The 25,106-nt window shown below is 44.6% G+C and overlaps 1 protein-coding gene across 2 annotated transcripts; it reads left to right on the top strand.

The window, feature by feature from the left end:
* The first annotated feature begins 79 nt into the window (after positions 1 to 79).
* mrtfba (myocardin related transcription factor Ba) lies at positions 80 to 25,039 on the top strand. Of its 2 annotated transcripts, none has more exons than XM_061094818.1 (16): positions 80 to 226; positions 8,978 to 9,232; positions 13,975 to 14,040; positions 14,205 to 14,260; positions 14,354 to 14,429; positions 14,669 to 14,830; positions 14,936 to 15,135; positions 15,525 to 15,638; positions 15,737 to 15,984; positions 16,644 to 16,812; positions 17,781 to 18,797; positions 18,914 to 19,036; positions 19,348 to 19,497; positions 19,597 to 19,731; positions 19,841 to 19,901; positions 20,546 to 25,039. In XM_061094818.1, exons 2-16 carry the CDS (start codon positions 9,070 to 9,072, stop codon positions 21,058 to 21,060), a joined length of 3,255 nt encoding a protein of 1,084 aa, XP_060950801.1. In that variant the 5' UTR covers positions 80 to 226; positions 8,978 to 9,069; the 3' UTR covers positions 21,061 to 25,039. The 2 variants fall into 2 exon arrangements, with proteins under 2 accessions (XP_060950801.1, XP_060950800.1); XM_061094817.1 differs by having other exon boundaries at positions 14,669 to 14,836.
* Positions 25,040 to 25,106: the final 67 nt, after the last annotated feature.

Genomic DNA, 25,106 nt, shown 5'->3' with positions numbered 1-25,106 from the left:
CCACGCCCCCTCGACGCTTCCTGTCCGGCCGCGTCATGACGTCGCCAAGCATCCGAACCTAGACCCAGTCGCAGCCATTTTACTCCGTGAAATAAACTTCAATCCCGGAGCTGGAGGAGAAGAAGAAAAAGGCAACAACACGTGTAGCAGCTCAGCGGGAGACCATGGCCACGTCGCTGTGAAACCAGAGCTCGGGCGGATCCGGGTTTCAGGTCCTCGCACTCCGGTAAGACCCGACTCCCCGGGGCGCCGCTGTCTTGTTTTTAGCATGTTAGCCCGTGTTAGCTAAGCCGAGCTATCTGGCGGAAAAATGTGAGGGAGGCTGTTGTCGAGCGGTTTTCGTGATGTGACAGGGACACAGCCCGCCGAGGCCGGGGGACAGGAGCGTGGACAGCGAGTATCAGACTGTACTTTAGCTTCAGACGTGTTTGCTGGTCCCAGAGACGAAGGCCAGGGAGACGGCCATCGGGGTTTTTTATCACTGGCGCTGACTGCAGCTCACTCACCTGTCAGATTCCAACTAGCTAACCTGGGCTAGCTCATCCCTCCGCAACACGCCCTCCTCCTCCACCGAGAAAACATGAGCTCACTCAGGAACACTCCCCTGTTTCTGCTGCTCTAACCTGCTGGTATGTGTGTGTGTTTGCGTGTGTGTGTCCCAGTTGTTTGTTGTCGGGCTGAATGCTGTCTGAATGCTGAATGAGGTTGCCGCTGCAGCAAATCCATCGCAGGTCTCGGTCCGTGTGAATCCCCTCAGGCAGATCCAGGCAGGATGTGGTGGTTTTCAGAGTCGAACCCAGAAAAGTGTGAAATAACAATAAGCGTCCACGGTGCAAATGGCTTGATGGCAAACTCATCATCCTCCCGAGGGCAGTGAGCCACGGATCCCTGTGTGTTTTCTACCTCCCCAGTGCAGTATTAGTTTGCTGGAAGCCTGCCTGCTCAGATCACTTCAGACCAGGCTCTCCATGCCTCCCCCTGTGGCAAATTACATTCAAATAAAACCTAATATCAAAATGTACACAGCAGTGTCCTTGTTTAAATATAAGGCTTAATACTCCTATGTTATGATACTGGACTGTTTTCCCCCTTGGAGCGATTTGTGGGAATCCGACTCGCACGGAAAGGAAGGTTTTGGTACTGACCTGCTGTAGTTATCCATCTCACAGAAAACCTGCAACCGGGCATGCTGGGCCTTGTATTCACATCTGAGACACTACTTTACATCACAAGTCTGCATAACACTTTATTGCAGGCAGCACAATCTCATCGCATTATAGCTGTTGAAGTTTGTCTGTGTCCCTCTTTTTCTTAGGTGTGGCTGTGCTATTGTTTTTTGACTGCAAGCCATTAAAACCATGTGTGTGTTTTTGTTTGGTCCGGTCTTGTTGTACTGTTTTAACGGGGATCTAGTCAACAAAGTCCACAAAAGGCAGCCAGGAAGGAAACAACACGCCATGTGTGTGTCTGTGGGAACAGAGCGGAGCGCCGACTCTGGTGAATGAGCCGCAGCGATGACATCACCTCTGTCTTATCTCTGGATAGAAGCAGACTTGTTTTTTTGGACAACACATGGTCTATTTAAGGCCCAGAAAAATGCAGTTTGGCACGGATTGATTCTCAGGCTCTGTGTTTGTTTGTGTGTCTGAGTTTTTGTGCGTCTGTATGGGAGGGGTGGCTTGTACGTTTATTTTTTACATCTCTTTTATAATTACATAATTAATGGCTTTCAGGGTTAAGCGATATGAGAAATCTAGATAATTCCATTACACAACACAAAAAAAAAACACAAAAATTCAGTTTGACTCCCATTGCCTTTAACTAACCCCTTTAAACCAAGATAGTGGGTATATGCAGTAAGGGTTAACCTGCTAAAAAAAGGTGGTTGACACTTTTTCCCTTACCCATAGTTTTTGAGTCATGTTCTACACCTTGAGGTGCACATTCAAACCAGTGTACAAGCATTCATTGTTATTAATGCACCGTTATTAATGTTGTCCCGGAAAAGGTGCTTGGTCAGTGCTGCCAAAATACAGACGGAGAATAAGAAATTAGCACGTTCACCCAGGTGCTCAGGGTGCCATTTTAGTGCCGATTTGAAAACCTGCGTCCGCTGCAGTCATGTGAATATTATATCCATTCCCATTGCAGACAAAAGCCAGATGTTGCTCGGTGTTAAGGTATGTTTTTTGACCAGTTCTCAACAATCCTGTCAGCTTTAGATTTCATGTTGTGAGGTAAAATGAGCAGCTTTTTTCTTTTCTGAGATTCCCAGTCGCCCAGACTAAAGGGCGTGTTGTTGTAAGACAAAGCCTTTGTTTTATAGGTTGGTCTATTTGTTTCATTTTACAATTGAGATTACAATTGTTTGATTACAAGATGTCATGGTGTGTTTATGAATTTCAAACAGAAACCAGTCCTTTGACAGGTCAGTGGTTTATTAGCTCTTAATCCTGAACCTGCAGATTCCAGTTATCTCCCGTCAAGTGTGAGTGTGTGTATGCATGCGTGAGTGCTCGTGGACTCTTTATCACTGAAAGTCTTCACAGCCGGGCCTATGTGGAGTAAAGTTGACTCAGGACCTCTTCTTGTCTGTATGGAAAGAGACTGGAGACGGGAACTGATGACCTCTCTTTCCTTGTTGATGTTGAAGATGTGTAGTTGTTGGGCTTGTTTTGCTGAAGAGCTGCGGCTCGGTCTCTGACTATTGTCTTTAACATCCCAAGTGCTATCTCCCATAAAATAACTCAGCCGCTCAGTCCCATCTTGTTCTAAAAGCCATCCGCAAGATGTTCCCAGTTAAACTTCATGAAGCCTGTCCACTGCACCACATTTCAGGGCCTTTAAAAGGCCGTGAGATAGAGTGACAATAGCCTCAGGGTGGGGCGGTGGGGGGCACACACACCCACATACAGTTGTCAGCCTGCAAAAATGTCGACTGAAATAAAAACCTGGCTGAACTCAATCAAACAAATAAAACTTGAGGCCCGTGATTATTTCCAGGTCAGAGAAGCCAACATGGTTAATATGGTTAATCTGGGTTGGTCCGAGATGCTCGTGACGCATTTAGCTCCAAACTAAGCACCAGTAATGTGGAGAAATAGCTTCAAACCATCTTCAGAGTGCAGTCGGTTGGGTAATGGCTGCTTTAATGTCCCACAACTAAAATGTCTCCAAAGGAGGATGTATTTTTAGTTCGTCCATTGAGAGCATACGGATCTGAGGAATGGCATCATCTGATGTCCGTTCGGTTGAATATCGAAGCGAGGTTCCAGGGCTTTTCACGTCCTTACAGCCTCACTGCTCCATGAGCATTGGCCAGTTTATGTGATGACATAATCTTACCAGTTATGCCAGGTTTCTATGGCAGTTTTGCAGAGTTCGAAAACGTATTCTCCCCCCATACACACACTGATTAAAACCTTTGCTGCCTCTGGCTACATCCAGATTTCTATGTTTTTGTTTTAAAACGCATCACTGTTGCAATGTGTATGCTTGTCATCCAGGCCAGTTGTTTCCTGATTGGTTCTTATCAGTTACAACTAAACGGCTAGCAGTGAAGCCAAACAGTGAAGCCAAACAGTGGTTCACACGTTAAGTCGGTATCAGTTGCTCCTCATCGTCGGTCCATGAAAATAAATCCCTGATCATACTTTTCACCACTGTTGTTTCTTGTTTTTTTGTATTTTCTGTAAAGCTGGGCATAGGCTTTACGATTTAAACCCTTTTTTTTTTACCCTGATTGCTGAGTCGTATGACTATATTTAGAGCAGCAATTTATTGATTCTGACCGAAGCTTCGATAAATTTCGAAAGTTTTTGCCGGACAATTTCATCCTCTCACCACAGTTGATGCAGATACTTCTCGATTCCTCAAATTCTGTGCCTATTTTGCGGACTACGCCTGCGTGAAGTGGCAAACATGGTGAAAGTGAACTGAACTGAACCGCTAGGACGAGAGATTAAACATTTGACTTAATCACATGACGTAGCCTCTATAATGGGCTTTAGTTTCACAAAGTCTGCACCGACTCTGATTGAGGCCACACTGTGGTTTACACGTTTCTAATTACTAGTCAATAAAAAACATATGGGGCCCTATCTGGAACAACTGGAAAGAAGGAAAAATTGAGATGTATTTGGTGTGTTAGCGGCGGGGATGTTATTAAACTTCACTTATCCTTCCCTTTTTGGAAAATGCGAGCCGCACAACAGTGTAGTGTCATTTTCGTGAGGACTGCTAAAATCTCAGAGAGGGGGGTGCACAAGGTGTAAACCTGCACACACATGCAGTTCGCTCTCAAGTGCTACAGAGCCTGAGTGACAGATACATAGAAGTGAGAGAGAAGTTCACTCCTCTGTGAGAGAACTATCACTCCCGGTATGTAAACATCTTCAGCTGGAGCTTGTCTGCTTGGACAATAAAGACTTAATGTACGTAAGTGTGAAAAGGAGGGACTGAACCAGCACAAGGCAAACAGCGCTGCAGACAGCTCTCAATCAATGGAGCAAAACACTAACTTGAAGATCTCTTATGTTATTATGAGAAGTGTCTATTTTTGGGGCTCATTATGAAGCTGTGGTTAGGTCAAATTAGAGTTGGACGGGCCGCCACAGTCTAGATAGTTAATGGGAAACACTGGTTTGTACGTATTAGTTTCGATGCTGCCTCTGACACCTGTAGCTGTGTTGTTGTTATTCCAAGATCAATTCTCTGTTCAGACGCAGTGAACAGCTGTTGGTTCTGATGGCATTTTATGCGGTGATGACTTTCGCAACTCATCCATATGAATCATGTGTCGAGCGAACTAGCTGACAGGTTGTTGGCAACGTGTTCAGCAAGACAGAAGGCTGCGTGCCTTCTGTCTTGCTGAACACGTTGCCAACGTGTTCAGCAACGTTGGCAACCAGAGCACCCAACCAGGGATGGGTGCTCTGGTTGACATAAGCGTGGGATAATGCAATGACCCTGCGTGCCACCTGTGCCCAGTTCTTAATGCCAAGCAAACACACCCAGTGGCAGAATAATAAGGCACTCCCCCGACCGGTCATGTGACATATCTGCCGATTGTCCCTGAAATGTTGATAGCTGTGGCGTCTTGTTGATGGTCGGAACCTCTGTGGGGAAAAGTAAAACTGTACAACATTAGAGCGTAACCATAAGTAGCAGATGTCCACCCTTATTGTACTTTGATGACACACATGGTGCTGGTTGCAGCCTGTTAAAAGAATCATCACGCAGCACCCGACATCTGGTTGTGCTCTTTGATTCTGCCATGGCAGCGCCGATGTTTGTCCCACAGCGCCTCGTCAGCCGTGACAGTTGTTTGCTACTTCCTCTCTCTCTCTCACTGCTCCCCCTCTCCTTACACCCGCCCTCACCTCGTTCTTCCCTTTCCCTTTGCTCTTGATACATATTCACACACAGCATGTATTTCTCCGTGTGTTGGAATCTTTCCAACACTTTCTTTCTCCGGAATATATTCAAAGACGTTTCCGATGCCGTTTAGCCTACTGACCATGTATGCATGTGCTGATTGCTATCATTGTTGTATGGCCCATTTCTCATGTTTTAATTGGAAACAGTTGTGCCAACCCACAATACGGTACAAGTCCCCGTTTTACTTGCAAGACTTTCGGATTGGGAAATATGGCAGAGTTACATTACAGCAAATGGTACAAAGTTGGCAGTGGCAGTACAGTGCCACTGCAGAGGAACTCTACTCAGACGTGATCCCTACGAACAAATCTTCCACAGGATTTAGTTGAGGGATGGTGCAGCAGGCAGAGTAGGGCAGGGCATAACGTAACTGCCCTTCAGAGATCACATGTTTTTGTTTAGAGCACATCCACAGCGGCGTTGGCTCTTGACACCACAGACCTCTCTTGACATCTTCGTCTGCGTCTTCTAGGCGTTTTTTCATCCTTAGATATTTGTGTTTTGGAAAAGACATCAACCCCCTTGACTCGCGGGCAGTGGATCTCCGGAGTGCAGACTTTGTACAAGGGGACCATGTGTGAGGTGTGTGTAGAAACCTGGACATTTGTATTTAGATATACACCTCCAAATGTCCAGAGTTCAGTGCATGTCTGAAAGCAGCTTCACTTTTACTTTAATCATCCAGACTTATTTAGTTATTTTATAAGTCATTGGCAAAAATCTGTTCTTTGAAACAAGATGTTTACATGAAAATAAAAGGATTAATGACAAAATAATGTAGGAAGAAGGAACAATCAAATTATTAGAAGCATACAATTGTAAAATAAGCATAAAGTCATTGCAGTTCTTAAAGATTGTAGTCAGGGAATAATTGACATAAACAAATATTACTTTAGCCCATAATGTACTACCAAAACCAGCATCTGCCTCTCTGCCTCAGACGGCAGCGTGATACTACATCTACAGCTCTGAAGTAGTCAGCAGTTTGAAGCACCTAGGGTTTTTTGTTGTCTGTGCATGAAGGACCCACTTCCTTTGTCACAGAGACGGCTGCAGGTTTTCCTAGCAACCTGTGAACATCAGCGTTCAGCCCCTGATGCAGCCTTGAGTGTGGGCTAGGTTCATTCAGACAGTTTGAAGTGGCACTTCTCTGTCTATCTTCAAACGCACCTATTCAAGCAACAATGCGTGGTGCTAGCAGCGCCGTGTGTGTATGTTTAATTTAGTAAGGCTTGTGTTAGCTCTTTTTTAAGTAGTTTTTTCCAGAGAGAAGAACTGTCAGTTGGTTTTGTTTGTTCATCAGCAGGATTCAGCCTTCTGAATGGGTTTCCAAGAATCATAAGGTGTTTTCAAACATGAAATCTGGAAAATATCCGACTCAATTTCTCAGTCGTTTGCCTTTCAAAGAACACAGCAGGAGATTGTCAGCCACGTTCACAACATTAGAAACATTTCTAGACCAATCGGGTGAGGGGAGACGCCTGGACATAGCATGAAGGAGGACATGAGATAGATTCTGCTGCATTTTTGTTTACAGCACATGTAAAACTCTGGAAAATTAAGTTGACATAAAATCTCTTTTTCAACCTAAGCCAATTCTATTCTACGAGTTTCCCTTCCATGATGTGTCTGTAGCACTTTATCAACACGCCCACTCACTGTATTCTCTTGTGGAGTCCCTCTCATTCTCTGGACATTTTACTAGGGAGCTGGCAGGAAAAGTTCTGGAAATTGTCAAGAGCAACTGAAATGTTGGAAACTATAAAACTAATGAAAAACAAGTCACAGGCCCTGACAGGCTTGTAAAGTTTTTTAAGTGCAGATGGCTAATATTACGGATGTCAACACATAAGAAATGCTGGATGAATTTCGTAGTTTGTGATTCTCATGTTTGCTCCGTTGTCTTCGTTTGACTCCATGGCTTAACCTCACTCTACACAGGACGTACCCCAGACATCTCTTTCCTCCGTTCCTTGCTGTCCTCTGCTACTAAAGGTTGGAATTAACTTATCATTATTATTATTGATGCGTCAGCAATTTTCTTAGCCCTCCTGTGGTTGTGGTTGCCGCTTGGCCATGTACAGTCAGGCACACAAACAAATAGGACTGAGGTTGTCATGGAGGTCGTCATGCACTCTGAATTTATATTTGTGTTCCTGTTTTCGTCATCACTCCTCTGTATTTTTGCTCTTCTTTGTAAAGCCCTGGGCCAAACCAATCCTGACAAACGGCCTTTTAAAGACCTGTAAACATGATTGTATCAGTTCATTTTGATCAAATTAAAAACCTTTCTTTTCTTTTAATTTAATTAATTAATTTCACTGTCTCACTTTCTCCCTCTCCCAATGAAATACGACCTGACAGCAAAGTACATCCCTCAGCAGAGTCCCCTTTCAAACAGCCCTGACATGGCCTCAGTAATTCAAAGGAGGCTCACAAAGCATTTCCTGTCATTGTTATCTGTTAAAGTTACATCTGACAGAGCAGAGACTTAATTTATTAAAGACGGACCACTGAGCTTGAACTGACACTTTGTCTTCCGAAGTTTTCAAGCTGTGGTCAGATTCAGCGCGCACCAGTTCAGATTACCAGTATATGCAAAGTGATTTAAGTGTCTCCTTTATCTTCATTTTTCGCCAAAAATTTATTTTTTCACCAGAGGAATATTAGCAACCATGGTAGTAGGGGTAGATCATGTTTAGTTCTATAACTTGTCATTGATTTAAGTAACATCCTGTACTGTTTCTTGAGCAGAGAAACTACACCATATATGATCATGTACTTTTCAAGGGATAGAAAAGAAAAGAAACACATAATAAAACAGAGTGTTAATGATTTGTTGTGTTTGGATACCTTACATGAGCGTCCAGCAACCAGAGCGGACCACATTTACTTGTGTTGTAGCCAAATACGTTCCTCAGCCGTCTTATGCCCTTGGCACTTATAGGCTCTGCAGGGAGGAATACAGGCAGCCATAGGAACACAGTTGTTCTCAGCCAAAGGCAACACATCAGGACGGTTAGTAAAGAGTGCTTACGTCCTGGAATGGATGGTGCGGGTGCTACTGGAGAGCGATAAATAGCCTACATCTTCAGACTGAGCAGTCTGTCATCCTCCGGTTAAGAGGCTGTTGGGAAGCCATGGATACTAAACTGTTTGTTTTGCTCCCCAAAATGTTTCCTTACCCTCTGTTTGAAACCGCCAGCAACGTCATATTCCAGATTATGAAGCCCGTCTGAACAGAGGGAACATTCATGCCCAAACTGGCGTTGTTTCTCACGAGCAGCGGTTTGAAGTGATTATTCAGTGTAATAGCCAACCCAGCTCGTTTAATGAATAATTTGGGCAAGCGACTGAGCTCTTCCAGATGGCCGAAACGAAATGCCACTCTTCTCATTTCAGAAGTTGGGTGAAGTGGTCATACCAACTGGATGATTATTCTGAATTACTGTTCACGAGGAGCCCACTAAGTATCCCAGAGTAATGTATTCCTCCTGTGCAAGTTCTAACGCCTCATTCTCTTCTTGTATCCACGCAGGTAGCAGCGAGACGTAACATAAAGGGACGGCGACTTACACCCCAGTTGCTCGTCTGGGACCCTCGTCAACCCTGCACGCCTCCTGAGGCGGGATGGAGCCCCAGGCTTCTCAGTGGCAGCTCGGAGCAGAGGGGGACTGTAGGATGTTGAGTCTGCTGGTTCCCAGTCCCCAGAGCGAGGCGGTGACCCATGAGATGGAGGAGCTGACTCTGCAGCCCGCGCAGAACCTACCTCCGCTCAGTGAGCGCAAAAATGGTGAGTACATAGAAAAAGACACACAAACCGATCTTTCAAATATACACTCCTGATCAAAATCTTAAGACCAGTTAAAAAATTGCATGAATTTGCATTTTGCACTGTTGGATCTTAGGAAGGTTCTAAGTAGAGCTTCAAAATGCAAAAAGAAGAAATGGGAACAAGAGACCAAAAGTTGTGAGCAGGCAATTTATTGAAAACAACAATTTAACTCAAATAGGCTGTTCATCAGCTGATCAAAAGTTTAAGACCACAGCCTTTAAAAGCCAAAATCTGTGCAAAAATTTGTATTCCATGTCATTTCCTGTCAAGTAATCACACTGTGAAGATCTCTTGATGGCAAAGGCAAAAAAGCTCACTGTCTTTGAACGTGGTAGGATTGTTGAACTGCATAAACAAGGCCTCTCACAACGTGCCATCGCTGCTGAGGTTGGACGCAGTAAGGCAGTCATTTTGCATTTCTTAAAAGATCCTCAGGGTTATGGAACAAAAAAATCAAGTGGTAGACCCAAAAAAATCTCACCGGCGCTGAGCCGGAGGATCCGAATGGCGGTCCGTCAAGACACGGGACGATCCTCGTCCCAAATTAAGGCCATTACTGGTGCTGACTGCAGCCCAATAACCATCAGAGGGCATCTGCGAAGGAAGGGCTTCAAAAACAAGAAACGTCTTCAAAGGCCACGTCTCCTTCAACGCCACAAAATTGCTCGTTTAGACTTTGCAAGGGAGCACCAAACATGGGACATTAAAAGGTGGAAGAAAGTTTTATTCTCTGACGAGAAAAAATTTAACCTTGATGGTGCTGATGGCTTCCAACGTTACTGCCATGACAAGGAGATGCCACCTGAGATGTTTTCTACGCGGCACAGTGGAGGGGGCGCCATCATGATCTGGGGTGCTTTTTCCTTCAATGAAACAATGGAGCTCCAGGTTGTGCAGGGGCGTCAAACAGAAGCTGGCTATGTGGAGATGTTGCAGCGGGCATCCCTCATGACTGAGGGCCCTTGTCTGTGTGGTAACGACTGGGTTTTTCAGCAGGACAACGCTCCAATTCACAATGCCCGTCTGACCAAGACTTTTTTCCAGGAGAATAACATCACTCTTTTGGACCATCCTGCGTGTTCCCCTGATCTTAATCCAATTGAGAACATTTGGGGATGGATGGCAAGGGAAGTTTACAAAAATGGACTTCAGTTCCAGACAGTGGATGCCCTTCGTGAAGCCATCTTCACCACTTGGCGCAACATTCGCACTAGCCTTTTGGAAACACTTGCCTCAAGCATGCCAAACGAATTTTTGAAGTGATCAACAATAATGGTGGAGCTATTCATTACTGAGTCAGTTTTTGACACTTTAATTTCTGTTTTAGGAGGTTTTTGGTTGTTTTTGAGCTGTGGTCTTAAACTTTTGATCAGCTGATGAACAGCCTATTTCAGTTAAATTGTTGTTTTCAATAAATTGCCTGCTCACAACTTTTGGGCTCTTGTTCCCATTTCTTCTTTTTGCATTTTGAAACTCTACTTAGAACATTCCTAAGATTCAACAGTGCAAAATGCAAATTCATGCAATTTTTTAACTGGTCTTAAGATTTTGATCAGGAGTGTATATATTTTTTTCCTCGTCTCTCAAGGTGGCTCCACTCCAAAAAACATTTGGATTTGTAGTAACATCATGGTGTTTGTCTTTTTAACAACTCTTCCAGCTTGATGACGTATGTATATTCTCCCTGTTTAGCCTCAAATGCCCTTCATACAGAGATGGCCTACATAGTTTAATAGATTAATGCGAGAGCATCTCCTCCCTAATAAGTTCCAAATGAAGCATAAAACCACGAGTCTTCATCTCCTCAAACTTGCAGCAACTTCTCCTCTGCAGTTCCAACCCAAATTATCGTCATCAGGTTAGCCAGCCTGTGTGCTTCTCATCACCCTTTCGAAGCTGCTGTTGTTTTATGCATTCACAATGGGCCGTGCCAGCCACTGATGGATGGATACGTACGTCATCATCAGACTTTAGGAGTGGGTTAGATATGCGCCTGCATTTGCCAGTTCCTAATCATGGCTTAGATGGCGTGATGATACTGATCACTGTGCTCAGAAAAATCGTCATTTTTCAGATGCAGTCCCCAAACAAATGGCATTTAGCCAGAGCAGTTTCAGACTAAATATGCAAAATCCTACTCTTCTGCTGCTTGAGTGTAGCTGGGGCCAGAAACTGATCACAGGTTTCGGGGTTGTATGCCCACATTCCCTTGAATACCCAGTTCTACCAGATAGCTGCTCAATTACTTTAAGCTGATATGTCACTTATTATGCAACCGGCTGCTCCACCTCTCGCCTGATTAATGCAGAGGATTTGTAGCTGTTGTGAACGGGTCCGTGCAGAGAACCTCCCGCAGTGCTGTGCATGTGTGAAAAGCAAACTGCGGGTAAAGTCAGGAGCCAATTCTCCGGATTTAACGATTGAACAGGACTCGGTGTTGATTTTCTTTAAGTAAATGGTAAATGGATTTGTATTTATATAGCGCTTTTCTAGTCTGATGAAGACCACTCAAAGCGCTTTACAGTACAGTTTCACATTCACCCATTCACACACACATTCATACAGTGCATCTACTTGCAGCACTTTGTTATTCTATGGGGGGGCTATTGAGGGTTCAGCATCTTGCCCAAGGACACTTCGGCATGCAGATGGTTCAGACTGGGGATCGAACCGCCGACCTTCAGGTTGGAGGACGACCACTCTACCCCTCAGCCACAGCCGCCCTAAGTGTCCTCTATGACAAAAGATTATGTAATCCCTGGACTTACCCTGGAGGATACATGTACTCAGTTAATGTGTAACACATCAGCGTATCTGTGGTGATAATGAATGGACAACAAAGTAATTCAGGCCAGCTGTTTCCTGTCGGAGCAAGAGATTGTCTTTCACTGTAAACTATGACGTGTCACCTCCTGTGGATGGAGAAGTATCTTGACCCATGACCCATGTTTGATTTGAGGAAATCTTGACGTTCTACTTCCAGTTCCTAACCATGGCTCAGAAGGCGTTCTGATACTTATCAACAACACATCTTGACGTTGGAATTTTCAGAAATTTCTTTGGAATGTCAACAGGAGATTCCGGAAATGATGTCGTGCTGAAATTATGTCGTTAGCGGAACAATCACAGCCAAGGGCTGTCCTTAGGCTCTCCGAAATGCCCACGGATAGTTAGAAAAATCCGAGGTGCACGAAAAGCTTTCCGACGCACTCGGAGAGGGAGTTCCTCTGTCCGTGTCAGTCAAAACGGAGAAGCATATATCAGCCTTAAGCCATCCCTAGCACTTCCCCAAGCACAGAACCCCTTCTGCCGTGTTGGTTTTAACATGCAGGTGTCAATCTGTCACCCATCATGACAAGTGTGAATGTAGAGGACCACACTGGCTTTCTGTGGGGCAGGAGGCTCAAGAAGTATGGAGGGAGAGAAAAAGTGCTTCTCAGGACTGAATTTGTAGTGGGAGTGAGAATCTGGTCAGTAAGTGGAACTCTGTGAACTCTAGGTCATTGACAGCAGGGAAAAACTGTGAAGATGATTTAGAAAAGAGGAAATAGAAAATACTTGTGACTTTCATTTTAGTTTTAAATATAGGGGCATTTCTTCTTACTCTCTACAAGAATCGACTGAGTATATTTCTGAAAACGTTGAATATGGTGTGATTCCTGGATGGTCTTCTGATACCACAGTTTTATAAATTTTTTGGTTCTTTTACACTTTTAATCACTCATCTTTGATTGTTTTTTTTCGGGGGGGATGTTTTTAAGTCTCCCTCCCTATCATCTATATTCAAGCCTGTGTCCCCAATGTGGACCCACTTTACAAACGGACTGATGTGTATGTGTCTGCCTGCATGTGAATAAAAGGCTCAGTCTCATCATTCACTACTCTCCGGCTGGGGTCATAGGTCAACTTTTGTTTGTGTAGCAGAACAGTGCTTCCTGGAGGAATCAAGGAGAATGCCACTGACTGGAAGTTTCTATATGAGTCACCTTGAACAAACATGTCCCCCCTAGATACCTCTCTTAACTGTTTACTAAGTGTAGCTGGGGCCGAAACTGATCACAGCTCTCAGGGTTGTATACTCACTCTCCCTTGAATACCAAATTCACTGGAAGCTGTGACGTGTCACCTCCTGTGAATGGAGTATCTTTACCCATTTTTTATTAAGGCAAATCTACAAATTATACTTAATTTACTTCAAGTCTCATAACAAGCTCTGAATTACCTGTGTGGCTGCCACACACTTAACATCTAATAGTAGTTACAAGTTACAAGTTACAAGTTACTCTGTAGTTACAAGGAACCAGTGTAGTCTTCCAGATCTTTGCCTGGAAGACATTTGCCCACAGCCAGAAATATTACACAGTAAACAAGAATTAATGATTGTGATACATTACAACAGACCAAAACAAACACTGGAATTGAAACACAGCCAACTAGCTAACTGGCTAGCTGTGTGTTTTTTCCTTCATCATTTGCCCCGGAAGTTAAAGCCGAGGATAAAGCCACAGGTAATGTGGATTTGACTCAATTAAAAGGCAACCAAAATAGAACGTCCTGTACCCTTGAAAAAACTTTTTACTCTGAGATGTACACATAAAGGTCCATTATTGTGAACACGATATCTCCAGGAGGCACACAACCACAGCGCGGTAATTCTAGTCTTTTATAAAAAAAAAAAAAATGATCTCTTTTTCTTCCAGTCCTGCAGTTGAGGCTTCAGCAAAGGCGAACCCGGGAGCAGCTGGTGGACCAGGGCATCATGCCACGTGAGTCTCAGCCCTTCTCCATAATTCACCTAAAAGCTCATGTGGATTGGACAGCGTTATAAAAACAGGCGATGAAAACTGAGATAATACACATATTAACTCTGTTTGTTTTAATCTGGATCACATTTGTTGTCAATGATATACTTTAATTACGTGTGTTGCAGCTCTCAAGAGCCCGGCAGCATTCCATGGGCAGATCCGCAGCTTGGAGAGAGCCAGGGTAAGGGCACACAGTTTAAAAAGGAAGCGCTCAATATGAACAGGCAGCCATTTAGCGGGTTTACTAACTGTTCTGTCCCAACTTTTTTTAAAGACTGAGAATTTCCTGAAGCACAAGATCCGCAGTCGTCCAGAGAGAGCGGAGCTGATCAGGATGCACATACTACAAGGTACTGATAATTGTGCAGTTCACAGTATGTCAACTTGGGGTTTAATGTAGTGTTTCCTGTGGAACTTTTAAAGCTAGCATCTTCACAAGTTAGCATAACGACTTTCCTCCTACTGTGCATATGTTGAGCAGTGCTGCCAAATTCAAAAGAAGCTTCCAGATTCAAACACTGAAACAGGACATCTTTAAGCTGACACTATACAGAACGATCTCCAATTTACACTGTGTGACATTTCCCAGAGACCGGAGCAGAGCCCTCACTGCAGGCCACCCAGATGAGGCTGAAGAGGGCCCGTCTGGCTGACAACCTGAACGAGAAGCTCGCCCAGAGACCCGGCCCGTTGGAGCTGGTGGAGAAGAACATCCTGCCAGTGGATTCCAGCGTTAAGCAAGCCATCATTGGTGAGGGTAATGGCAGCAGATATCTCAGATCATTCCCACCTCAATAAGACACACAACAGCATGAGGAGGTCATGATACAGGGGATTATCTTCATTTGTCTCTCAGTGGGCGAGGTGAATTATCCAAAGGTGTTGGATGAAGACAGCTGCGATCCCCTGTCCCCAGAGCAGCCAGCGAGCCAGGAGTCGCAAACCTCGGTCCCCTCACCCGCGGAGAGCAAAGCCCCAGAGACTCCATCTCCAGCTCCAGCTCCTGCTCCTCCTCCAGCACCAGCACCTCCACCACTATCCAGCACCATATTTCAGGTGAGATAATCCTGTTGTGTCGTGGTTTGGTCACCTGTATGCGAAGATTAAAGCCAAACTGTCTAGATGGTGGTAGACCAGGGAAACAAAATCCCAGGTGCTCACAGACCCAGCTCCCAGAAAATCCTGCAAAAGCAGTTAACAGAATTTCCAGCAGTGAAGTGTTGTTTTAAAAAAGAAAAGCTCTTATCCCTTCTACCATTACGCAGCTCAATTGAAACAAAGGAGGAACAAAATGACTAATTGAGCTGAGCATGCACACAATGCTTTGTATTTGTTATTTAATATTTATTTTTAATTGCCACAGGTAAACTTTGACTTAATTTTTTACTCTTGTTACTAAACAGTATCTTGTATTTTACTGAAACGTTTTTGTCTTTTTAATTCAGGGCCTCCCAGTTGCTACAAAAGCACCATCAGACTTTATGAAAGTGATCTCTACCAGTGACTTTCTGGCCACTCGCCCAGCTGCTCCCTCGAAACCAGGACCAACACTGGTGAAAGTGAGGGCAAGGATTTCTCCCACCTCTCTGAGCATAATAATGCCTCAATGCTGTCGGCCAAACTGTATGTTAAAACATTTCCCTCCCTCCCACCACAGCAAAGCCAGCCGAAGTCAGCCTCAGAGAAGAGTCGCAGTAAGAAGGGCAAAGAGCCAAAGTCCAGGATTAAGAAGCTGAAATACCACCAGTATGTTCCTCCGGACCAGAAGCAGGAGGCCAGTGAAGAACCCATGGACTCGTCCTATGCCCGACTCCTGCAGCAGCAGCAGCTGTTCCTCCAGCTGCAGATTATCAGCCAGCAGCAGCAGCACTACAACTACCAGACTATACTACCAGCACCACTCAAGTATGTATACAAAACACTACAAACTATGACTGCCATCGCTGAAAAGTGTACATGTTGTATTTTTAAGTATCTCGTGGTTTTGTTCATACGTGAGGAGATGGACAGGCTGCAGTAATGTGACCGTTGTGCTGAAGAAGCACATGAGCTCCACGGCGAAGCTTTTGATTTACCTGTGGATCTACGTTCCATCCCTCACCTGAATCACAAGCTCTGGGTAGCAGCAGTAGAAGTAGTTTGTTTGGCACATCCATGATTCTTAGTTTAAAATTGCCTGAAAGCAAGCCAAGCCAAATATTGTTAGTTTCAAGAACCCAGAGGGCCATTTGCTATTTTCCAATAACTACTCTGTGTCTAATCATATTAATGAATAACAGGATATTGTTTTACCAGCTGCTGCTTTCACAAATGTCCTCTCTCTGTGTACTGGGGTTTGGTTGACTGCCTTTGTTAGTGAGGCACAGGATGGATGGTCCGCCCATATGGGAGCTGATTTCCTCTGTGTTTCCTCTCGTTCCAATTCTCTAAACAACAATATTCTTTTGTCCTATATCCCTCTTTCTCCCCCCTCATCTTCCTCTCTCTATATTTCTCCTTCGTGTTAATGATTTCCTCCAATAACAATGACTTCAACTTCCTCGTACTTCTCTGTCTCTCTGTAGACCCATGGCAGAGGGTCAGAGCAGCGCTGGCAGCAGCCTGCCAACCTCCATCATGGTGTCCCTGCCCACTGCCCCCCCACCTCCCCCTCTGCCTTCCGTGGCTCGGCCAAACAACTCGCTGTCCAATCGCAAGCCAGGAGTCTTGCCTGCCAACCTGGAGGAGATGAAGGTCCGTGGAAAACATAGTTGTATTTTTGTAGCAGCAAACTTTTCATGCATGTAGCTTGAATCATTATACTCCAGCTGTTTAAAAAGTATTGTCATAATAATAGGCTTAAAGAGGGGCTGACACTCCAGTCTTTAGAGGTCTGCTCAGCTGATGTAACTAAACTGTATCAGGTTTATTGTAGAGCTAGTTCTTGAAAATCTGACAACTCTACATAGGATAATCAAAGTTTTTATTCTGTATTCAAAATAAATGAATAGCTGCAGAGAAGTTAAAGAAAGCACAAAAAACATGTTTTGTTGTGTGTAAAGTGTCATCGGTGTTAGAAATGAGCCTTTAATCTTTTCGATTTCTTTTACCCAGCTAAACATTTTTCACACCAGCACAACACAGGAATAGGATTATTTGCTTTCTCGATCAGAGTGAGAGCAGAGGATTGAAACCAATCTCTTGTCTGCATATTAAATATGGAAGAAAGGATGAATCTGGCTCTATCTGAAAGTGAACAGACTAACAATGTGGCAGCTAACGTTTCTATAGCACAGGAATAAATGCGTCATATCTATTTAGTTTAGTCTGTACACAAAGCAAAGTGTTAAAACAATAAGTTGCAGTTTTCTGGAGGTCATGTGGTCTTTTTTTTATCCACATGTTTTCAGACATTCACTGAACTCAAATGTCAGACTCAGAGGCTCAGGAAGTTCTAATTTGTTTTGTGTATTCATTAATAGTGCAAGAATGATGACAGGACAGGAAGAAACCGTATATAGGACAACCAGTGACAATAACCTCAAAAGAGAGTTTAGGGTTGCTGCCTCTCAATGTCATCTTAATACTATAGATTTTGTATAGATTTACAGATTCTAATTAAACATTATTAACATATTTACTTAAAACTATTCCTACCAGCTTAACTTATTCCTCCGACACTTATCTAAAGTTCTGATGGGATCATATCCATATCATTGTAGGTGGCAGAGCTGAAACTGGAGCTGAAGCTGCGAGGCCTTCCAGTGTCAGGAACAAAGACCGACCTGATGGAGAGACTTAAGCCTTTCCAGGACAATCTCCGCACCTCTGCTCCCACCAACATTCCTCAACCGACCACCACCACCTCCACCCCCATGGACGTCAACACTGCCACCACCACCTGCACCAGCCCCGCCATTGTCTTCCCAGTACAGCAGGTGACTCTAGAGAGCATGAGGTCCACGCCGCCAGTCTCACCCAACCCCAGTGAGCCCTCCACCCTCCAGCAGGATGTGGGCATGTCTGTGGCACATTCCGAAGTGCAAATGATGAGCTCTGGCTCAGCAGGTCCACAGTCCTCACCGCTCCTGTCTTTTCACGTCCCGGAGGAAAAGGACAGGAGGCTCCACGAGAAGGAGCGGCAGATAGAGGAGTTGATGAGGAAGCTGGAGCACGAGCAGAGGTTGGTGGAGGAGCTGAAGAACCAGCTGCAGGTGGAGAAGAGAGGCCTGGGTGGCTGCACTGCCGACTCTACCTCTGTATCTCCCAAGCTGACATCTGTCCCTGCCCTGAATCCTGTTGCTGCTGTCCTGAATTCAAATGTAGTCAAAATGGAGAGTACGGTCCTGTCAAACTGTTCATCCACTACTGCCACCATCCAGAACTCTGTCTTGGGCTCCCCGGCTCTCACAAGCCCCCTCCCGACTGTGGTGAAGTTGGAGGATCTGACTGTTTCTGGTGGCAAGCCTCTCCAACTGCAGAGTCCAACCCAGCTTATCACGAAGATCCAGCCGCAAGTAAGCACCAGCCCGCAGCTGCTCCCACAGTCACAGAGAAGTCCCAAACTCCAGACCCAGTCTCAGACCACGGCCCCCAGCCTGCAGCAGTTCTTCATCAGCCACGCGGGTGGAGTCTCCCAAATGCTGACTGGCCAGGCTGGGACTCAGATCCTGCTCCCGGTGTCACTACCCAAAAACGCTACTGCAATCCAGCTGCCAAACACCACTGTCAGCCTGCAGGTAAGATCAGAGTGACCCTGGACTCTTATGTATTGTGTTTACGTGAAACGCTCGGCATGCTGGCGTGATCTGGATGTGTCGACTCAGGGTTCTGTTTGCTTCCCTCCACATCTCAGCCTGTCCTCCAGGCCACAGTCTCAAGTCCAGGCCTGGCGCAGACGTCGGTTCCTCAACTGCAGAGCTTCCAGATGGAGACGGCACCCGGCCAGCAGCTACCAAACCACAACCCGCTGCTACAGGTCAGGCCTCTCTGCATAGCTGTGTACCACAAAGCTGTCTTGAAATGATGAGAAAGCTGTAGCTGACTAACTAAGGATTATTTTTATATCGTCCATACAGAGATGTGTGTTTGTAAAACTTTATAGAGCAGCTATATCTTTTTGGTCTATAATTAGAACATTTTTGACAGATAGGATTGTGCCTTGTTTCATTTGAAGAGGGTTTTGTATCTTTTCTTATCTCCTCTCTCTGTCTTGCTGTCCTGTTGTGATGACATCAAATCACATGATACATTACAAACTAATATCAGATGTTCTCTGTGTCTTGACAGACTCTGACAGTGTGCAATAGTTCCAGTGGTTTAGAGAACCAGGGTCGGCCTGAGATGAATCCCCAGCGTTTCCTCAGAAGCTCCCCAGAGAACAGGGTCTCTCCCCGGGCCTCACCCAACCAGCACATCTCCAATGGACCCCTTCATAAGGTATAAGTGCTGAGTCATTACAAGAGGGGAGGGGGTTTACTTTGGTTCAACCTTATAGTTAGTTGCTTCTTTTTCCCCATCTCCCTGTGGTTCCTCCAGCCTCCTTCCCCCCAGCCGGCCTTCATCCTCCAGCCCACCTCTCTCATCAGTCAGCCTCCCAAATCAAGAGAGCCCCCCCGCTACGAGGAAGCTGTCAAGCAGAGCCGCAACATGCACATCAACAATGTCTCACAGGTTAGTTAAACATTGTTTTGTTTTTTTTTCAGTTTTTCTGCATTGACGATTGCTTCACTTTTTTGCGTACTAGCCTCAAGTCTCTTTACCCTATTGACTGTCTTCTCAGGTTCCTACGGCAACCAGCCAGCAAATGGATGACTTGTTCGACATCCTCATAGAGAGTGGAGGTAATTTGAAAGGACACAACAATCTGTTTAAAGTTTAAAACTTCAAAGTCTCTGTAACTCTATAGTGTCCCCATTGTAGATTATCTGTCTTTTGAATTTTTAATGTAAACTATTATGAGGTGCTGAATAAATCAGAATCAGAATCAGAATTCTTTTAATTGCCAAGTATATTTGCACATACAGGAAATTGCCTTGGTGTGGTTGGTGCACATAAATAACATCAGACATCAAATCAGACATTAAACAACAATATATATATATATATATATATATATATATATATATATATATATATATATATATATAACATGAAACAATATATACAGTGAGAGAGTAATGGGCACGTACAGTGCTAAGGTGCAGAGATTTTCTGGAATAGGCGGTGACCGTTAATATTCATTAACAAGGAAAACAGCTGTGTGTGTGTTGTTGTGTGTAAAAGTAACTGGTGACTTGTCAACTGAGGTTAAACTAAGTTAACTTCTTAGTAAACTGAACAGTTGCATATATTGGAAATATCTGAAATTGCCACAGTACATAAAAAAAAAACAATATACACAGTAAAATGAGTGATGCCGATAATTTGAAGACAGATCCTAATCTGTGTTTTAATTATTTTTTCCTGTTCTTTGTTTCCCATCCAGAAATGACACCTTTTATCCAGCAGGACCCGTCAGTGTCTCATGGGAAGAGCCACCCCATCACAGCCAGTATCACCACCCTGCCTGTGAACACGGTGCTCTCCAGACCACCTCCGCCGATCCATATGGCCCCCCCGCCCACCCTGAGCCTCACCGTGGACCCCGGCCTGCCAAGCCTCTCCTCTCTGGCCACAGACAACCAGCTGGAGGCCTTCCTGGAGGGGACGCTGGCTGGAACCTCGCCGGCATCGGACCTGCGCACCCAGGGTCTGATCGAGGAGCTTCAGGCCCAGCTGATGGAACAGCAGTCCTACTCCCCCATGGACACATCAGACCTGTCCTTCTGCGACTCCTCCTCACCCACTTCCTCGTTCAACATGGGCCTGTCTGACCCGGCACTGGACAACATGGAGTGGCTGGACCTCACCATGCCCCCGGGTCCTGGGGGGGCACTCGCACCGCTGGGGATGCCAACTGACTTCCTGGATTCCCATGACCTGCAGCTGCATTGGGACTGAGGGAGGGTGACGGAGGAGAGGCGGCTGAGCAGCTGAGCCAAGAGTGAGAGATGGATGGATGAAGAGAGGAAGAAAATAGGAAATTTCCAGCACTTTGAGGCTGACTTGGAACATTTTAAATAAGGAAACAAAGGAGGAGAAAACATGACATTCACTCTTCAACAGCTCATCCATACATCTGTTATATTCCCACTATACTAGAGGAAGACACACTGTACAGGCAGTGCACTGATCAAGCTGAACTACAAGCAGGAGTTTGCACAGCTTTAAAAGAGAGGCCTACTTTGACCGAACAGCCAGAAAACAATACCATCACTATGGTGATAAAAGGATTTTAATGTGATAAGACTTTTATTCATGATTTAGCAGAAAGAGACAGAGCCAAATGAAGACTGGTAGCCTGGACCTTTTGTAAATACTGTTAAAACCACATTAACAACATTCTGTCAGTGCAGCCTCAGCTGGTGACCACTGCATTTAGAAACATTTAGACTAACACTCAGCCAAACTGGATGTGTGTGCATCTCCAAACGTCTTGCTTTTTCATTTCAGCGCCCATGTTATAATGTCACACTGTGTGAGCCACGTGTCTCAGGTGCGTCTCCTGAGCTGCGCTGCTCCTCTAGAGAGTTGTTGTCTCACGTATTTTCTCCAAGTACTCGGTTCACAGCAGAATAGATGCTGAAAATTATCTGACGCATATGTCACAGACATAAATATTTGCAGCACTTCCTGTACCTGTTTTAAATGAAATCTAATCTAATCATTAGTTCTAACTCTAAGGAGTTTGTTATTATTGAAGGACCAGTAGATTCACGGCTTCATACTGCAGAGTCCTGGCCTTTTGTTGAGGACATCGCTCCACTTATATCTGAGGAAATATTCGTACCAAAAACCTCACATAGCATCTACACGCCATGTAGTGTAGAGGCAGTAGATCACAGACACAGCTGTCAGGCTACACACACACACACCCAGGCCTAAACCAGTCTGTGCTGCACTGTCAAATCTTTCTGTTCCCTTTGCAATTCAACATGTCACGGAATCAAGTTTTACAATTTCCCAACTGAGACGAGGTCAAGCCTCCTGCTCACACTGGTCCAGTTTACCACATGCTGTAGATTACGTGTTTCCTGACAAATCTGATTTGCTACATCAGATGTGACTGTTTTCTTCTGACGTATCGCGACCCCCCTCCGGTCAAGCTGATCAACCAATGACTCTAAAGAACAAAAAGACTCGACTCCAGTCGGACGACGAGAGGAGGAGGCTCCTCCCCCTAAGTGAGAGCTATGCACTAACGAGGCGGAGCGATCTACCGACGCGCCTCACTCACCTCAGAACAAGGAAATGTGAACTTTGCATATCCAAGACCATCGTGAACAGAAAGCGATCGAAAATGATTGTGATTGATGCGGCGATCACGTGGCCAATCACTATAGAGATACTGCAGCTGGTGTCCCAAGTTATTCTGAATGTACTGTTTGACAAGAACAAAACATCTGACTTTTCATACAAAGTTGGCAGCTGTTTTTCTTCCCCTCTGATAGTAAACTGGCGTGAAACAGTAGAAAGGGAACAAACACGAGCAGATTTAATACGTGTGAACTATGTGAACACTGCAAGTTATATCAAGAAAGATGTCTTTTAGAAGATGAGCTTTATATCTAGCTGTCCTACAGTATCCCTGCACTTTGTGTGTGTGTGTGTGTGAGAGAGAGAGGGTGTGTGTGAATGTATGTGTGTGTGTCGGGGTGGGGAACTACTGCATCACTAGCCATGAAACGTGACTGTTAGGTTTGCCTGTAGCTGATAAGTTAGCCTGCTTTACCGTCCCATTTATCCACAAACCAACCATTGTCGGGAGGGTCTTTGTCAAAATAACATTTAGCTGGTTCCCGGTTTGAATCCCTGCTTCCTGTGCGGAGTCTATGTGGATGTTCTCTGAGTTAACACCTACTTTTCTCCGACAGTCCAAAGTTGAGCAGGTTTAGACTCTACATTAACTGTAGGTGACACAACGTGAACATAGGAGTTGTTTGTCTCTATATATTAGTCCTGCTGTTGACCTGTAACCCCGCCTCTTGCTAAAGTCAGCTGGGATTGGCTCCATCTCCCCCCAGGACCCCCTAAAGATAAGCGGTGTGGATAGTGAATGGACGGATGATAAAGAAGTCTAACAGTGATGCATCAGCTACACTGACCTGTCAACAAAGTTTCCTGACCTTGCGAGTGAGTGAAGCGAGCATGTGTGTGTGTGTGTGTGTGCGTCGAATCGTCTTTCCGTCTCCTGCATGAACATCGGTGTGCGTCTCCGTGTGCATGATCGTATCCACATTTATTCTCGGGCCACCGTTTCGAGCACTTTCACAGCCATCGCACTCAAGTTATACGAAATATCTATAAAGAAAAAAAACTCCATTTGGCTTCTCCTCCAACGTTCTCTCTTCAAACGGCGTCTGATGACTGTTGTACTGTTGTTGTCCGTGTTGTCCCGTCCGGTGTGATACAGTCACAAACGCACACACACACCTTTCAAGGGCTGAGCTCCCTTTAAAGCCGTCATGAATGCTCCCATGGATTACATCATATCCTAACTCACTAAGCCAAATCAGTGAGTTAATGATTTAGTATCTGAGTCTAAATATCATTTTAGGATTGATACAGTCCTTCCCTATGGCACTTTGAAATGCGATGGCTCTTTTTAATTCTCTCTTTTTTTATATATCAGTCACATTCAGTGAAATGATGCTCTCATTTAAACCACTTTATCGTGTAATTACGTCCGTTGACACTAGAGGGCGTGGGCTCTCCAGTTGTGGCATGACGGCACTTCAGGGTCATTTCTGGCAGAATAAAAAAGTCAATTGGGCTGTTTTATTTTGAAAGTTTTTGTTTTGATTTGCTGTTTACATTGGCAATAATGTGGAGCCCTTCATGTCGACACTGCTCTCACTGCCGCAGTCACACGTTTTTTTATCGTCAATACCCAGAGTTACGCCAAATACTGCACAGACACACACCTTTTGTTGTGTTGTATTTTAATTGTTTTCCTTTCGTCACAAACAGTAAAAGTCACGTGGTGTTGTATCCTAGAAGAGACGATGAGTTCACGGTTGTTTTTCTTCCTCAGTGTCTCTGCTTCAGGGCAGATTTGATATTTTGTTGCCTGAAACGGCAGTGGAACATGTTATTATGTTTATTATAATTTTTTTGTTTTTTGGAAAAGTTAAAATCATGTTATCTTGTTTGGCTGGTTGTGTAAAATCTGTAAACAAAGATTTCATGTGTATATTTTTGGTTTGCAGAGTATTCTTTTGTTGTTCATATCAGCCGGACACAAACCTCTTGGCTGCAGCAGATCGACATGACGACGTGGTTGTTGCTGATTGGCCAGACAGGGACAGCTAAAAGCAATAATGGCTGCTCTCCTTGGATAAACTGTACTGTATGTCTAATACTGCCTTGCTTTTACCTGGCAGGAGCCTTTACCGCATACACAGTCACACCTTGATTCCAAATCCCTTCTTACCCGAGTGGTGAAGCGATGGTTCGTTTTAAATCAAGTTCTTTTAGAGGTGTGTCTAAGCAGCATCAGTCAGTTCTCCCACTCGTCCTCGTTCACCCTGTGTCGTTTACCTTCATCAGAACATTGTAGAATTCTTCTCGCGGCGAAGCTGAACAAGAGGAGTCATTACACTATATGTATTTTGGATAATATCCACTCTCATCAGCTGATTCTTCTTCCCATTCTTCATTGTAGCCGAGTCTCCTCTGTCTCCACCACCCATGCCATGCCTCTTGTTTGTAATGCCATATGTTTTGCACATTGTGTATATATTTATATAGATGCAATGCATATTTTTATACATGTGTAACATCCATGGGCTCTGTATTTTGTAAATACTCAAAAAACGAGATGTGTATATAAGTACTGTATGCCTTTATGTGTCAATAAAATAATTTGGTGTACTGTGAACTGTGCCTCTGCAGAAGTTAATTGTAGAATAATTATACCTTTTAAAAGAAAATAATAATGTACATGT

Source organism: Limanda limanda, chromosome 21 (genome assembly GCF_963576545.1).
Source record: "Limanda limanda chromosome 21, fLimLim1.1, whole genome shotgun sequence".
In the NCBI taxonomy this organism is placed as follows: Eukaryota; Metazoa; Chordata; class Actinopteri; order Pleuronectiformes; family Pleuronectidae; genus Limanda; species Limanda limanda.
This window is presented reverse-complemented; position numbering and strand designations above follow the sequence as displayed.